Raw genomic sequence first — 18,476 nt, 5'->3', positions numbered from 1 at the left:
GGGTACTCCTATGACACTAGAAACAGGGAGACGTCCCCTTTTTCACATGTCAAACTTGTGACAGGCTGCTTGTCACACATTAAGCCACAAAGCTCTTTAGCACCCCTCAGGCTGCAACTCCAAGCAAGCAAAGGTCGCCTTCGCCCGGTCGTGCTCTGCAGTTCTATATGCAGAGTGGGGTTCCCAAATTTGTTTGTGGCCGTGACTACCAATATGCTATAATACCATGTTGGGTCCTCCAGCAGCAAAACACAGCCTTTCATCCATTCACATACTATTCAAAGTGGAATACAATCCGATTTGGATAGAAAATGAAGGCATTTGCAAGCTATCATGTCAGGAGGTCAAACCTGAATAAAAAGATGCAAAACATGGTCATTGTTATCATGAAAATGCAAATTTGTTAGCTTTCTCCATAAAAAGGGCTGCTGTTTTAAGACTTGTTCAACCAAATGGGAGGAAGCATGCACAAAACATCACGATGGTACTTCAACACTGATGAAAAATGCAAGAGTGAAGAATTTCACTGTTCCGTAGCCAAGTGCCTAGATCCACTGGACAGCAGATTTGCTTCTACTCATGCTTTAGTGACAAATGCTAACTATGCCCACATCCCGGTCACATTAAGCTTATGAGATGCAGCGGTGGAATCTGTCCATCAGGCACAGGAAAGAATAGATAATTCTTAATAAAGTAATGAGCTCTAACAGCCCACAATTCACCTGCAAAATAAATAAATATCTATTACTCATAAAATCATAATAAATATTTATATATCCAAATATATTATATATAATATATTGCCAAATGCAACAGGAGCCGTTCAACTTTGAAAGACATTACAGTGATGTAATGTGAAGTAATACATTTTTAAAAAAGCAGGAAAAAGTCACTTTAGAAGCACCATAGCAAAGATGGGTGACCCAGACAGAAGAACTACACCAGCAGACGCTCAGATTAAAGCTGCATGGAGGATGTAGGAGGCACCTAGATGAATGATTTATCCCTAGACTCCCACATTAACTGTATCCAACATTTGCACCTTCTCTTTAACGGTGGAGAAATTACACTGTAACCTGCCTGTCTGTAAAGCTCAATCTCCTCCTTTTAATGCATATGCATAAAAAAAGGTAAACTTCAATCATGACACCCAAGCTAGTGCCTTAGGTTACATATGGCGCTTCCAGGCTGCTGTATCTGTTGGATAAATGACATGTATGTCTCCAGGCACAGAAGAGTTTTTTTTCCCTCAGTGTCCTCAACATACCTTCAAGTGAAACCAAACCTTTGTGTGCTTTGCGAAACAATGTCCCATGTCCCAACTTCTTCTTGCTGGGACAACCAGCTGTGCAGACTTGGCTATGTGTGCTTTGTGCAGCAGCAAATACAGAATCTGGGCTAACTAACACCTGCTCCAAAGTTGAAACATGTCCTGCGTTGTACAACATTCCCAGCAGCCTCATCTCACATAGGTACTACTGTATATATCATAAAGCAGTGTGTGATTTCTCTTCAAGGAATGTTAAATTGATGATCTTATCCATGCTGCCTTACTTAAAAGATGCATTACCATCAGAATGTTTGATGTCTTCAAACACTCATCTTGGGCCATTATTTCCATTGTTTGCCTTTGCTGCAGTGAGGACATACATGGTATTGGGGGGCCGATAAAACTACCAAGCTGCTGTATGCCACCTCTAGACTACAGGGTATGAAATATTTAGATGCGCACACACACATAGACATGATACATACCCACAACAGTCCTCAGCCTCACACATCACATCAGCTCAAATCATGTCACATAACGTGAAACAGTTGCGTACAGTCATCAGCCAACGGCTCTGCTCCAACACAGCTCTTCCAAAGTCCTGCAGACAGGCACATTTCCGCTCCTCACTACTGTACGCATGTCCTACAGCTAAATGCCATCAGGGAGAACGTGGCAATGAGGCCAGGCTCCCTTTAATTATCCTCCCATAAATGCCATTTGCTGTTCTCCTGTGATGAATTCATTGTGTATGTAAGGCAGCGCTGCAGTCACTGTGATAAATTGCATGTAGGTGCCGCTTTAAAAGAGCAGAGGTGGATTGCATGATGCACTGAAATGCAAACAGACAAAAAAAACACTACCAGGTCACATTTAAAAACCTTTGTCCATACTTCATTTACAAGATGTAATTACAGAGAGGAATAGGACAACAACAGAAAATCAGTCGTGGGAACTTAGTACAGAATCACTGTTGCTGCTGTATGTGATACACACCAAGATAAAATGTAACACATGCTACCTTCCGCCTTATCTTTCTTCTCTTTCTCTGTTTCCATCTGTCTTTCTGTCTCTCTGCTCTAACTTTCAACCTCACACATGATTCAGCACTTCATGATTCAGCACACTTTCTGTGTGTGTGTGTGTGTGTGTGTGTGTGTGTGTGTGTGTGTGTGTGTGCGCGTGCTAAGCTTATGCACCTGTGTCCCTGCATGAGACCAGGGGTGGTGGCCTCACCGAGGACTTGGCATAGCCTATTCTAAGTCCACAGGACTCTGTGAACCAAAGCCGACTAATCTCCTTTGACACCAAACTATCTGTTGCTGAGGTGGCAAATTACGGTACACAGTGGCTTCATCATGATCTGCTTTTTTCACTTTATGATGCCTGTGCCTTCCATCTCTAATATATTAATTTTTAAGTAACAATCTTGAGGATTTTCTTTTAAATAAATGTCTCTTAAATCACTATGCAATGCCAAATGAAGTTACACAGGGGTAATTGAGCCTATGGCCTAATAATGAAAGTATTGCAATATTTATATTTTTGCAGTATTGCGAACTGCGTGTCTGTGGCGTTACTGTGGAGTTAACTGCTAATGCAAACAGAACATGTCCTACTGCTGCAGCTTCACATTATAAGCATTTAACTGGCGAACACGCAAGTTGTCTTTTATTATGAAGAAGTCAATTAAATGCAATGTGTTTGTCTGTTATAGTTTATAAAAAAATGTGTCTACAAAACAATAAAATGGGCATTTTTTTGCCTTTTTTTGACAGTGGATCAGTTTGAAATATGGCACAAGGAGCAGCCATAGTGAGCTGTTAGATGAAGAGCTGCTGGCGACAGGCTGCACACCTCCAACTTCTCAGCAAGGTAACCAACTCCTTTCACTGTGCCCTGCTATGTTCGCAGACTCATGCCAAGTGCAGCATGAAATGAGATCACGGTTGCACACAGAATGATGGGCAAAGGCCAATTATTGCCTGACTTCTTTATTAAAACGATTTTGTTTGTTTTATAAGAGTAGTATAAGACCGCACATGCTGTTTCCACCAGTTAGTACAGGTGTCGCCAAATCAACCAGTACTGAACTCTTAAGGATTAGCACTTTAAGTCATTTATCAAACAAAAATTATTTTTTATATTTTATCATTGTAAATAGTAACTCTTTGAGTTTTAGACTGCTGGTTGGTAACTTAAAGACATCATCTTGTGCTCTGGGAAATTGAAATAGTATACACACAGAAAATAATCACCCTATTTTCAGCCATCTCTTGTCTTATACCTTGACTTGAAATTTTTGTTACATGGATGTATTTAATTTTGTAACACTAAGAGGAGGTACATGCAACTGAAAAGAAAAACTATTTTTATAACTATGTATAGGAAGAAAGACCTTTTGAAGTTCTGTCTTGGGTTTAATTCAGCATTACACTAAAAAAACTAACTATGTAGAGGTGCAGACAGACTCCACCTCCATTGTTTACATTCTATGTCTAAAGGTGGACAAGTTAAAAAAAAGGTCTGCTGTCAGACTGTCACACAATAGTAAGGGTTATTTCAGCGGAGATCAAATTTAGCCAGTGTAATGTAGTTACAGTCTCCTCTGCTGCTCCCACGCAGTGAACTATATACACACCAGGTCGGTTGGCTAACATTTTCCCCTTTTCAGATCAATTTATAGACTGAGCTGTGAATTAACCAAGCGCCTTAGCTTAGGATAAGGTAGCCCTACGGACTCTATAATTAAACAGATCTCTTGCATCTGGCTCTGCTGTCGTCTGTAGCAGATACTACCTAAAAATAAAATACAAAATAGGCAGCTTACGAGACAAATTAGCTAACAATTATTAGCAGTGAATTGATAGAACAATCTGATCTTGAGAAGTGAATCAGTCTGTCATGTTGATGTTCACAGTAACAGGATGTACTTTTGCATGACAGATTTATGATTCTGATGCTGACAAAGTGTTGATGCACATAGTGGCTAGCATAGCTGCCACTTCCTACAGGCAGCTGATAAGTACCTCACGGACATTGAGTTCATTTTCCTATACACATAGTTATTAAATTGTATGCCAGGGATATTAAAATGAATCAATATGACTGTTTCAGGAAAGGCCTCACCCCACATAAAGAATGTATACTGTGTGTCTGACTGGCAGACGACAAATGAAACTTCAGGGCAAATTTATGCCACAGACCCAACTCTCACAAGGAGCACCTTTTTAAGAGCATAGGAAAGAAACTGGAAAAAAGGGATGCAAAGACAAGAAAAAAGTCACCACTCATGACCTATACTGAATGTTTTATCAATGTAGTGGTAAGGCCCTTTTAGGTAGGAATAAGAATAAACAATACGAATAATGTAAGCTGGTAACTATAGTAGCAATGAAGGTGAACTATCAGCAGTTGAAACTAGTAACATTACCTCATGTCCTGCTACTGGAGTATGTTTATACTGACTGTAGGGGCAGGGAATCATCGTGTAACTCATGACAGTGACACAGTGAAACGGTGACAACAGTATCAAAATACAGCTGACTCGTGACCACAACGTGACCACACAACATGTGTTGTGATACGCCAAATATGTCTTAACTTAAAGAAAAACAACCCCTAAATAGGAGAGGAAAATGGGTCAAAATGCAGTTAATGTGTATTCACTGTATTGTGAAGTACATATTTGAATAATTCTGGTTGATAATGTGTATCACAGCAGAATCTGTGCCATTTTAACACACACAGATGATGTGCTATCTTTCAAATGTGAGGACCCAGCTGCCACAAAGTAGTTTCACAGTTAAATGTCAGTAGGACAAGTCTCCCTCATAAGAGAAAAATATATTGTTATATATCACCATAAATGGTATCTTATTATTTGTCCCAAGAGACTAGTAGGGCTAATACAAATTGGTCATACTTATGCATTTATTTAAATATTCAATGCAGCATCGCATAGAGAAACGATAATTAGGTTCCAACAGATGTTTATAAAGCAATCAAAATACAACAAATAGTAAAGCAATTAATTAAAATGTATGTGTGTGTTTTTGCCATTTAAGAATAGCTACTAAAACTCAAACTATTTAGACTAAATTGGAATGTTTAACATATGTTAAACCATAGAACAGTAGCAGAAAAAATTGCACTTTTCTATGTCTAAGCATTGGCACAAACATCTCAAAAGCTTAAGCCTGAAGCTAAGATGCTCCTCTTTTTGGTGCATACAGGTTTATTGATGATTGTTAATTCTCAATTATGTTCAATATGCCTTCTGCTGAACATGGGCGTAGTACTAGATTACAAAACGTGCCATTATTTACAGTGAAACATAACAGTTATTCAAGTCAGTAAACAAAATGCAATTCTATAAAGATCAGGTTTACAGCTTTGTTACTGACATGTTTTAAAGCACTGTAGAGTAACACACAAATTCTGCCTGGGGACTCAGAAAGGGTACAGCCACCCCTGGGGGCTGGTATGCTGCCACAAGCCCAACCTGAGCCCCTGTGCTTTAGCTGGGATCTGGCGGGAGGCCTGGTGGCTGTGATGCGCCAGATGTGGCACTGGGAGCTGTGGGGATTCTCTACAGCAGTTTAAAAATGTTATCCCCTTAGTCTGCTTTTGTATTTTTTTATTAAATACAATGAAACAAAATCAGCACTTGATGTGGTGGTATCTAAATCTATTCCTGGTAACATAAATCATGACTATCTCTCCAACATTTGCACATATGTAAAGGTTAACAGCAGAAGTTGGAGGAAAAACTGTTGTGACTGTAAGGTCATTGGGATAATTAGCTGTTTAACTGAGAGGACATAATATAATAAAACATAGGGCAAGCAGGGTTAAAAATTAATAGGAGCAGGGGGCGAAAATGCCCTTGAAAGATCTAAAAATGCCTGTGAAATTAAAAATGAATGGGCAAAAAATGCCCCTGATAACTGTTCACATTATGTCATTGAATTATTAAATACTAGCCATTAAATATGATTCCCCTGTGGGTCACTATATGTGCGTCACATATACTTTTTTTTCGCCACATGAAGGTAGCAGAACAAGCTGAAAACACTACAGTAACATATCAACTTATTTAACTCATTTAACTATTACAACTATTAGTAACTCATATAACATTAGCGTTTGTTTATTAGGATGTTTCTGGCCCCATGATAAATATAAATGAAATATTAACTCTCCTTTTAGCTCTGTTTTGGTTTCTACCAACTCCTGAAGGAAATATCTACCACTTTGGCTGCTGCTCTAAATCTCCACTATACTGATTGGTTAAAACATAATGCGTATTTCACACAAAACCATTATGTAAACATTTTTTTATTAGTAGTTCTTCAGAAAAATGTGTTCTGAAAATGACCAAAATGCTTAAGATCATATGATAAAGGCAAAACTGCCCTTGAAAAAACATTACCCTAGGCAGAATATGTAACTTCTACATTTCGTATTGCCCTTTCTGGCTCAGCTCCACACACTGTACAGTGAAGACATGTTGATGTCACTTAAAATAATTGTGTTAATTTGGTCGAATATAAGAAAGTCACTTCCAGATGTGTGAAGCGCAACATTTTCAGTGCAACAGTTCAACTGCCTGTATTTGGTTAATGCTTGTTTAAATTGTGGTATTTGAGTATGCAGTGCATTTACTGCTCTGCATGACCTTCACACTGTACACTCCAATTTCCCTAAGCTTTGTGTATTGCCATAATTATGTTTGTCATTATGTATGTCAAACACATGGAGAACCAAGCATCCAGATACGAATAGTAGCATCTAGTAGCACGCAGAGATGGGCACAAAATAAATAACAAGCTTATTAATGTATTATGTATGTAATTTAAAAGTAATTTGTAATTTGAAAATGTAAAAATACATACACTATACAAACGGATAATATTTTAGGGATTTAGTAGCCTCAATATGGGTCTGGCCTTAACCCCTTCACGCTGAAAAGCTACTTTCCCAATCAGGATATCTTGGAGGTGGGAGGCTGCACATTTAGAAGTGGGTGGTTTCTAGGTAGTAAGTCTAGTTGCCACGTGCACACTAAAGCTCTTTTTTTCTGCTGTTTTTTTTTGTGATTCTGTAAGCTTGCCTTAGCATGCAGCCTCTGATCATCTTTTGATTAGATACCTTATCTCAGGGGAAATATACATCCAAAGCAGCTTGTTTCCTCAAGCTACTGGTTACGAGGAACACAAATGATACTGTAGTTCAGTAGTCGTGATCCTGGACCCAACATGACATGCCACGTGATTCATTTGCATTGCTTTAAATACACAAATAACACAAGTTCTTTTTTTAACATTTACACTTTTTTTGCACAGCGAAATACAAATTACAAAATACTCATAATTAATTAATTACATATTTTAAATACATTGAAATACTGCCCATCTCTGGTAGCATGAGCACCAAGTAAGTTGGTTTTGGAGCCTGTATACTAATATAAGTATAATATTACATCTTCCTGGTGATCTAAATATCTACTAGAGGTAATATTAATGCTTATTCAAACGACTGCATCTAATAAAAAATAAAAATAAAACTTTTTTGCCATCATCATTTTTCATGACTAATTGGCACAGCCAGATGGAGTCATTTACTTCTCCTCTCTAATGAGTGACAATTGAGTGAGTTGCTTAAATAAGATATATCAGTTCCTTTGTGGGCACTAATACTGTAGCTACTCATTTTTTTCTTAGACCACAATACCACTTCTACTGTCTGGAAGAGGTTTCTCCATTAAGAGGTTTGTAGGAGTAACTCTATTAGAGAATGTTGATGAACCAAAAAATCTGACTTAGCCCAGTTCTGACTGTCCAGCCTGCACTGATGAAATAACGACCCTCGTTACTTCGCAGATGGAGGGAGGAGATGGTGACGAAGTGAAAAGGGGGGGAAGGGAGCACACAACAGATGAAGGAATGACGGACGTACAGGCTGGGAGATGATTTATTGTTGAAACTCACAGTCTTAATAAGTAACTGAGTCCATCCCAAGGCTGATGTAATGATAGTTCACTGCTTGAAACTCATTATGATGGCAGGAGTCTGCATTTGTCCCTCCATTAAAGCGCTAATCCAGCATCCTACACCTAACATGTTACGACAGCTTGGAATTTTTCCACTGAGTGCCCTTTCTTTCCTCTCACGTCTCCTGTGGATGTGTCTGATTTGCTGTTGTTTTATTATTCACTGTGACTATTTAATGCGGTTAAACCAAAATAATGTTCAAGTTCTATACTGTATTTTTACAAGAACTGAAGTTAGACACAAAAACATCTAGAGAAAGACAGAATGCTAAAGGAGGATGACATACCGTGAAAGAGAGAAGGCATGCATGGGAGAGAAGGGGTGGGGGGAGAACCAGAGAGGAAGAAACGGGCAGAGTTTGATAAGCAAAGAGAAGAACGGAGGCAAAGAGGAATGACTGAACGTGAGAGAGGAATGGGCAGTGCTGTAAGCTCTGCTGTTGTATGCAAGTATTATGACACATCCCTATATACTGCACTGCCTGTCTCCCTGCTTTCTTACTGCAGATTTTCATTAACCTTGCGGCACCGTCTATTTGTTTTTCTAACCTAGTCCATGCCATCTCATCCTCCCACTGCATACAGCTCTGCAAACTAGATAGCAATATATTATACAGTACTGCCCTATCTGAAATTTAAAATCAACTTCCTACACAGCCTGCATGCCAAGATAATTTTGCCAGGAAACTGTAATCCATATGGTGCTAACTTTTCAGAATATGGTTTGTGATACAGTAAGCGTGTGTGTGTGTGTGTGTGTGTGTGTGTGTGTGTGTGTGTGTATCCTACAGTAAATCCAAACCCCACATTTAGCAAAGCTTGAATAATGCTTTGCTGAAGCATGAATAATGCTTTTGTTTATCAAATGCCACATGGTACAGTAATGCTACTGGAACACAGTTTGAAACGTACCCTGACAGAAAAATATAAGCTATCGTAAACACTATAAAAGTACTGCTGCCTCATTGGTACTTTAGCACAAGGATGATCTTTTCCTGCACCATTAATGTTCAGTGATCCATAGCGTGGGGGGCTGTGAACTGGACACGCTACACACTCATACACAGATACTGTTCATGACTATATAGTAGCTATTAGTGGGCTTGTAAAATATTTATAGGTTCGTAACATGCCAAATGCATCTTTATACAGCAAATAATGTATTTTTGCATTTGCCTTTTGCCATTGTTACTGATAAAGCACAGGGCATGTGCTACCCAAAGATTCTAAGTTCAGGTTGTGCTCTGATAGCAACACAATTTGCTTCAACCAGTGTAACAAACAGCATGGATAACAGCGGCGATACCAACAGGGGAGTCAGACAATTAGGGAGGGACAAGGAGTTGAGGTGCAAGGACGGTCAGAACGAGGTGAGAGAGAGAGAGAGAGAGAGAGAGAGAGAGAGAGAGAGAGAGAGATGGTGACATGGTCAACCATTTACATATTATCTAAGCTACATTTCAAATCAAACCTAATGCCAGGGCTCTGGCCGTGTATCTATCTGCTGGAATGGTTCAGTCACGATATGGAGAAGTGTAATCTTTCGATCGGTCAGCATGTAATGAAATTGTTACCAGGACGAGGATAAGACTAGAGCTTGGTTAAATAGTCTTAGAGTCAGGGAGTGCAAGGACTCAATGGAGGGTAATAATGTATCACTCTCTTTTATGTCCGGTGGGGTTTAACCTTGAGGATGTTCACACACAATCCACCAGTCATCTAGAACAACCACACTAACAGAACATTGATTTAGCCTCTAATATACTAGCTTTATCAGATATCTTCTTATACTCTCTGGATAAAATCGTTGACTACATGATGTTATGCACTGAATATATATATACCCACTATGTAGTTAGAAATAAGGCTTTTTTCCTGGAAAAATGGAGGCAATTACTTTTGATTTCTGCTTTTAAATTAATTTCACCCATCAATGAGCTGAAACTGTCATTACCACTTGCGATCCACGGATAAGCCTTCTGACCAGTGGTGATTGACTGCACCTAATAGTTTTGTATGTGCACAATTATATATCTGCATTAACCTTTCAAGGTTGTTGCCATGCTGTTGGGGAAAGCACCCCAGCCAGAGAACGACCATGCAGACCAAAAAAAAATACAGTAAACAACCACTCTCTAACTCTGGCTCATTGCTCTGCAGAGAGCAGAGATGATTTTATATCGATGCCTTTTAGTATTTTTTTTTCTGTTCACTGATATACACAGACAAAATATACGTACCTCCTCCCACTGATGTATGTATCTTATGAGTCGGGACAGTCTCAACAGACGCAGAAGACTGAGGATCTTGGTGAAGCGGACGATTCGCAGGGCACGGGCTGTTTTATATACCTCCGAGTCAAAGCCTTTCTCTACTATTAAAAAGATATAATCCACTGGAATGGAGGAGAGGAAGTCCACTACGAACCAGCTCTTCAGGTAATTCATCTTGATGACCTTGGGGTCGAGGATGATTTCTGAGCTCTCCTCGTTGACGATGCCCGTCCTGAAGTTCATGACCAGATCCACCAGGAAGATGGTGTCCGAGGCCACATTGAAGACCAGCCAGGTGGTGGTAGTCTGCTCTGAGAAGAAGGTTATTCCCACAGGAATGATGATTAGATTCCCCATCATCATGATGAGCATTATCAAGTCCCAGTAGAACCTGCAGAGCGACACACATGAATCAGTAATGCAAGGGAGAAAACATGTCCTAGAAAATTAAAACTGACAGAGTGTATTCACATATGTATAAAAATATTCATTTTTCTAAAGAATGTGAATACACTTCAAGGACTTTGCCTGAGAGTCTACAGTGGCTCTGCAAAGCAGTGCTTTGAGATTCATCCTCAGTCGGAAGTGGTGGATTGACCGACCAACCATCACTCCTAGAGCCATGCAGCTAACGTTGCTAAACAACAATGGTATGGTTGTTATAGTCTGACTTATTTCCTGCTATGGAGGTTCTATTAGCATATATTGTATAACATGTTGCCAATTTGTTTGGCAACTAACAATAATCGGTAGGAAATTCTTCAAGACTGAGCTCACATGCTTTCCTACAAAGTGAAGACATAAGCATAAGGTCCAGCTCTGACGGCAACATATGATTGTGCTGTTACAAAATCTCTTCTTATTCTTTTGCAACTCGCAGCCCAGAGTTAACTATGATTCAAGGACATCGAGAAATGTTCGGCTAGCACTTACTGTATGCTTTCAGGGCCCTGTTAGAATGAGACTCTCTCATCCTTCCTGGCTGTGTTAATGTCCCTGCCCTCTGTGATGAACAGAGCCAGAAGTGATTCATCAGCACCCTGCTCTTTTCGCTAAGCGTCCTGGGCCTCGATAAAGGCCGGGCAACCATGAATGAGAATAGATGCTTTCAGGAATCCTATCTTGTGCTAAAAACTCTCCACTGAAAACTCTACTGACTGCCTGCCTCTGCTCTGCCTTGCTGCCCATTCATTGCTGCTGTTGAAGATGGAAATGGACTGGCTGGCTGGTTGGCAGACTGGCCACCCAGTAATGGATCTGTTTGAATGAATTAAGGCAGGGCCTTGGCTTTATAAATATCCACAGATCATGTGTCTGATAATTGTCTTCACTTCCAACTAAACATCTAGGTAGTTCAAACGCCGACCGCGGGTATTTTTACACCAGCAGGCATTGAACTGCAGGCTTTGGAGTGGGCTCTTCATATGGACAGCCTTGACTTAACACCTTGAGTGGGACATCAAAGCTCAGAACATGATACACTTTATTTATACATTATTTGATGCTATCCATTCCTCTATATACTTTTATAAAGGTAGTAACGTACTTGTGCAACAATGAGCATGAGAGCCAGAATTGCAGGATTTTAGTTCACCTAAGTTAATACCACTCATACCATTTTGAATACACACAGACTGTTGTGCACCTTTCAGTCTATTGATGCCCCTTCAGCCAACAGGCCATGTCATTATTCTTTTTGTTATTTATGTTTAATAAGAGGCTGCAGTGAAGACATTTGCTATGATTCATCTTTTCAGTTGCTTCATAGCAAGATACGCTGAAAAGTACAATTCATATCTAAGGGGAAGAAGCAAAAAGATAGTTGATTCCATGATTCCATATTATATATTTTTAGGGATCTTTTTAATTTGTAGAGAATATACAGTGAATTACTTAAAAAGCTTAATTAGTCTGTGGTGAAAAAGAAGGCTATATTAGAACAAAGAGAAAAATCTGATTCAAAACAATACCTCAAAAAGTCAAAGTTCATGATCTGAAATTAAGTAATTTATAGAACAGTGTACGAAACACTTTAATTCATTTTTATTTTGAAACAGTGTAATAACATTAACTATACAGTATAAAATTCATTGTTAAGTTAATTTGAAACTCGTTTGGAAAAGCTGAGGCAAAAGTTACACAAAAGAACACAGTAAACTCAGAAACAGCCTTATACCACTCAAGAATTCAATGTTTTTGTCACTCATATTAATATGATCAAAAGCCTTGTTTTAAAAATGTGAGCCCACAGAGTGCCCACATCTGCAACATATTTCTCTTTTTCATTTGACTTGTGTAGGTGAAATTCACACTACCCATGACCTCTAAGACACCCACTTATCTAATGAATAAAACATTTGTGCTTCACTTCTTGAATTAGAAAGAAGTTGTTTACAAAGTTAAAGAATTGATTCAATTCCTTAAAAACTGAAGAGCATTTCAGTCGACCCCTTCCTTCTTCAAGAGCCAGTCACAAAGTTTGCCAATGCATTCAACTCCCAATCTGCACCCAGCTCTTGCCACATCATTATGCTCTTGCTTTGGATGCCCCAGCTATGATAATGCACTCAGCCCCAGTTAAACCAGTAGCAGAGAGCAGCTGTAACTGCAGCTCCTACTCCAGCAATAAACTCAGTCACCAGCCCCTTTGGACGTACCTAAAACAGGAGATGGGGGCTTTAGAACCCAAAAACAGAAAAGAAAAAAACATAAAGCATTGATGATTATACTGTAGCGACCACCCCTGTGGTCAATCAAAGAACCAGCTCAAGCTGTGGCAGAGAAATCGTTATCAAAACAATCTTGCTCCAAATCAAGCCAGCTCCCTTCAACTTGTAGCTTTCCTCCCAACAACAAGTGCTCCATCATAATCAATGCCAGACCTCTCCTGCCAAGCAGCAGAGGGAACCCCACACAGTCTTACTCAGCACAGCCCGACCCTATCCTGATTTATACAGCGAGGAAAAATATGTACTTCAGATCAAATAAAGCGAGGTAAAAGTTATCTATGAATTATGAGGTTAATAAAACACAACCTGTGGTTACAGATTGTCAACCAGACATCATTCTCTGTAGAGCCATCTGTTGGAGGGCAATATATTTATTTGAAACTGTTAAAATGTTCTTTATCTTCCTTAAATCCTTAAATCTTTAAATAAAAGCCGTTCTCATAGGGATAGTAGGGTAGTATTGTTAAATGTGGGTTTCTAATCACACAAACATTGAAGAATGACTATTTTATAATATGGAACATCTGAATTCTCAAATTGAGGAATGTCAAGTGTAAAAACATGTCATTTTAAATGACACGGAGAAGCTTTCAGAAAAGAAATTGCCCATACTTTTCTGCACAGTACATTCTAAATAGCATGAATAGCATAAATGGCTAGAAAAAAAAAATTGATGAGCAAGAACAGCAGTGTGGCATTTTAGTTTAGAGACTTTGTAGTGGCTAAAACACAGCCTTCTTAGCATAAACAGAGGTGTATGAGCCCATGCATGACGCCCCTCTAAAATGTATGAATAATGAATATTACTAACCTGCCATTAATCTTTAAGCAGCCACTGTGTACAAAGAATATGTTGGATATTGAGTTTCAAACACTCCCACAAAGCAATATAGAGCCTGTGAGAATAGTGGTGTCATTCATGCACCGTACTTACGTAAGACATTTTTTATTAAAAGACCATACAATGTTTTTTTGTTTTGTCTTTTTGATCATACGAGGTTCTGCCACAGTATACAAAAGAGGAAATTCTGAAAATAAATCACACATCATTCTGCCAGTTTTTGGTGTGTTGTCAATTAGTTTGGTGGCATTTGATCCAAAACTGAGCAAACAAGAGAATGTTGTGCATACTGTACAAGTTATGGCAAGATACTGAATATCACGGCAGACTCACGGTTTGACAGATCTAAAAACCCTTTGATACACTTGATATCGGCCATCTAGAGAATGGCTGTGTTGATTTTATTAGTGTTTGAAGAAAGACTTGTGGAGATAGAGATGTTAATTGAATTAACCTATTCTGAAAAATACAGAGTGACTGACTTCTGAATTGACCATAGGTTGCAGTGAGGCAAACATTTGTCACATATCAGTGGATGTGCTGAAAAAGTTTCAGCTCTCTAGGACATACGGGTTATTTTCTTAGATTTATTTAAATTTAGTGCCCCCTAAGAATATCCCAGGACTGCTCAGCGAAGCTCGGACCGAGCACCAGAACAGTCGCGTCAAGTTTGGTTACAATAACTTAAGCCAATTTCGATTTACGAGCATTTATGTAAAATTGTACGTAAAGACACAACTGTAAACATTTATGGAAAAAAAGATTGATGTATCAAAAATCTTTTTTAATTCAGTGACGTCCGTAGATGATCCTGCCAAAGTTTCAGTTTGATTGGCGAAACCGTTTGTGACGAGTTCGCAAAAGTAGGTTTTAGAGAAAAGTGATAAAAAGTCATAGTTTGATATTTTTAGAGCAGAAGAACATTGAAGCAAAGATGCAGATGAATCCAGAGATTAATGTGATGAAAGAAGTTCGACGAAGCCATTTTCGAGATAATTGCAAAAACGTAAAGTTGATTGTTATAGTGCCACCATGAGGTCTATGAGTGCCATTCAGAAGTCAGTCACTCTGTATTTTTCAGAATAGGCTAATTCAATTAACATCTCTATCTCCACAAGTCTTTCTTCAAACACTAATAAAATCAACACAGACATTCTGGGAGGAATTTGCAACCCAACTGCCAATTTAGCAGTGTTTGCTGCCCAAACACTTAGCGGAGAAAAAGAAGAAAGAAGAAGAATGAGAACAAAACCAATAGGGCTCCAGCAGCTTCGCTGCCTGGATCCCTAATGAAGTTGTTAAGTTAAACCCCACAGTAGAGAAACAGATTACCTTTTAAGCTATACATTACAAGGAGACCTTCGAAGCAAAGTGTACCCTTGCACCTCCATCATTTATGCACCAGCATGACGGGTAGCTTGAAGCACTGGGATATAACATCACCGTACTGTACCACTTTCAAGCCAGGAGGCAATCTCCCTGGTATAGAAGGGTTGTGTCTTTAAACTGGCTAGAGGACAAGGACTTCCTATGAAAAACTGCCCTTTGGAAAATGTCATGAGGAAGGAACCTTAGGGGGCCTGAGTTAGTGAAACATTTTCTAATACGGCAGGAAGGAAAGGGCCAATCTCCTTTAAGAATCCCTGTTGATGGCCCAATTTGTCTTTTATTTCAAATATTTTAAAATATGCTGTGAAACATATCTGCCACAATGTAATTTACCATCATTTCCCATTATTTAGCTTTTCCCTGCACTTTTTTCCCTAAATTCCCCACCCCCACCATCCCCTTACCCTTACAAGAATTTTCAGCACATAGCATATTACAAATACAGACCCTACAATTAGACAGCTAATTAACTGCTAAATTAATAACTGTGAGAAATAAACATTGTGCAGGTCCTACCCTTTGGCCATTTTGTGTGTATGTGTGTTTTTTTGGGGGGGGGGGGGTTCAATCTCCTTACATAATTGTTTTCAGAGACTGCTAAGCTCATTGACTGTTGTGTTGTGTTACTAATCCTTGCCCACCATCATTGTACATCTGTGAGTGTGCACTTGAGCACATGCATATGCCTGTGGGAGTGAGTACAGGCCATCCTAGTTAGCATTATTCCTATGAGAATCATTGTTGCCCTGAAATAATTGCATGTGAATAAAAAGCTAAAGCCACATAGTGATGCAGGCCAGTGGAAGTGCAATTCTAACTTTCAGTGCACCAGTTCTTAGTCTGAAATCAGGCTGATAGCAACAGAGTGCTGCAGACTCAGGCCTGCTCTGAGTTCAGGACCATGGCCAGCTCTAACGTGCCCTGGCATGTTACACGTGGCTTCAACGGAAAACGGGGGATGATTGTCACCATCAAGCTGTGCCCGGGGACACTGGTGCACAGACTGGGCCAGATGAGATGCTTAATTGGTTAAGTGGTGAACTGTAAACACGCAGCTTGTGGTGAACCAGTGCTGTATTGCTGTACCTGATCTAATTTGTTTAACATTTGAAACGCATTGTGCTAGAAATGTTAAACAGATTACAGCCAATTAGAAGCAGTTTGTCTGAACTCTTAACTGAGCAGGGCTCATCTGCTACATCATAAATGTGTGATAATATGGGGGAGCCGGTGTAGTTTTTAACGTACAGCCTCGCTCTTCAGGACAGTGGGACAATGCACCACGGGCCAGGTGAGAGACTGACAAGCTGAAAGAAAGAACAAACACAAATAGCCCACTTATGTCACTGTGGCATTTAGTGGACACCATGAAGGAAGTGTGCCGTGGTGCTTTCAAACAAACACATTCCACGACATTACCTCAGCAGGGCAGCTTCAAAAACAGATCACCCATTCATTAGTGCTGCCAAATGTTTGCCTATCTGTGATTAGATTCTAATATCGATTGATTAATTAAAAACACGGATACTTTCCCCTTAATCGTTTCCTGCACGTTATTTTTTCCGCATTCTGTGCATTTTTGTGTGTGTGTGTTTGTGTGTGTGTGTGCGCACACAAGGCCCGTCTGTCGTCTCACCGCCGCCCACAATTAAGTGTGTAGAACCGTGATGGTGCAATGGTATTGTCACGTTGTGTCCAGGTAGCCTACTGTCGTCCCTACACGGGAATATGTCGCAATGAGGTCCCTGACTCTGCTGCTGCTATGGAACAATCCATCCAAGGTGCGTGCGCGTGTGTGTTTTCAAATCATGACATTCACCCTCCTTTTTCCAAGGACATTTCACTGGTACACCTTTTGTACCCTTAATGCGTCCCTCTCTATTATAATAAAAATGCCGCAATGAAACCCACACACACACACACACACATACACTCTTTCGCCAGGCACATTTTGTCTGAAGCCCTTAGCGGCGGAAGCCTGATTGCCTAAATACAGAGGTAGATTAGCTTATGCGCTTCGGGGCAGGCTGTGCGTGTGCCTATGACAGAGCGTTATGTGTGAAAGTGTAGGCTATAGCTTGCACACACCCTAAGGTGACGGAAGGGGTGGATAAAAGGGGAGGGGGGAGATGGGTGAGCAGGTGTCTTTTCCAGCCCTTACCTAAAATCGCTATATGGATGAATGATCCAGTATCCGGCCGTTTGAACCCTCTCTTGCTCTTTCTCCACGGCTTTCTGACTGCCGAACATACGCAAGGAGAACTTATTGACTCCGGGCTGCATCATGGCCCCAAACTGCCTCTGCATAAAACCATGTTGCCTGGACGCCGCCTCCAGATCGTCAAAACCGACCATGGCCTCTTCCCGCTCCCCCTTGAAACCCACTGAGTTGCCGTGGTCCTTCATGTTCTGGCTCCCCGTGTTATTTTTCTGTATCGAGTCTTGCCTCTGAAATACATTATTCCCATCCGCCTTGTCCTCCTTGCTGCTGGAGAACGAATTCGATTTGTCTTCCATGGTGTTTTTAGTTTCTTTGTGGCAAAGCGTTCCGTCTCCTGCTCGGAGGGCTGCGCGCTAAACTCGAGAGGACCCGCCGTGAGCTCTCCTGGTTGTTGTTATTTTATGTCCTTCAAACTGTTCAGCTCCTCTACCTTCAGTGTGAGTGCTGCAAACTGAGACAGGGTGCCGAGAGCCCGGTGGATCAGGTTTCTTGGGTTACCGCCATCTACCGACGGCCCCGGCTTCTGCCGTCCAAAGCCTCTGCCTCGTCTCACTTCGCACGGCACTGCGGTTTAACTGGCACATGCCCCTGCACCTTATTTACATAATATGGCTCACGATAGCCCCCTGCGTCCCCCCTCTCCTCCTCTGCCACCAGTTTCACACACGGCAGGAGGAAGCATACACCATAGAATGCAAT

The 18,476-nt window shown here is 40.3% G+C and overlaps 1 protein-coding gene across 1 annotated transcript in view; it reads right to left on the bottom strand.

Annotated features, from left to right (window-relative positions):
- LOC119915098 (potassium/sodium hyperpolarization-activated cyclic nucleotide-gated channel 1) overlaps nucleotides 1–18,073 on the bottom strand; it is a 77,385-nt gene extending 59,312 nt beyond the window's left edge. Inside the window, exons 1-2 of the mRNA XM_038734676.1 lie at nucleotides 17,718–18,073; nucleotides 10,565–10,988 (exon numbers count right to left, since the gene is read on the bottom strand). Of these exons, the coding sequence (XP_038590604.1) occupies nucleotides 10,565–10,988; nucleotides 17,718–18,073 (780 nt within the window). The remainder of the gene's footprint in view (nucleotides 1–10,564; nucleotides 10,989–17,717) is intronic.
- Nucleotides 18,074–18,476: the final 403 nt, after the last annotated feature.

Source organism: Micropterus salmoides, unplaced genomic scaffold, assembly GCF_014851395.1.
Source record: "Micropterus salmoides isolate LMB-PRFRI ecotype aquatic unplaced genomic scaffold, ASM1485139v1 Ms_hic_scaffold_20, whole genome shotgun sequence".
Taxonomy (NCBI): Eukaryota; Metazoa; Chordata; class Actinopteri; order Centrarchiformes; family Centrarchidae; genus Micropterus; species Micropterus salmoides.
This window is presented reverse-complemented; position numbering and strand designations above follow the sequence as displayed.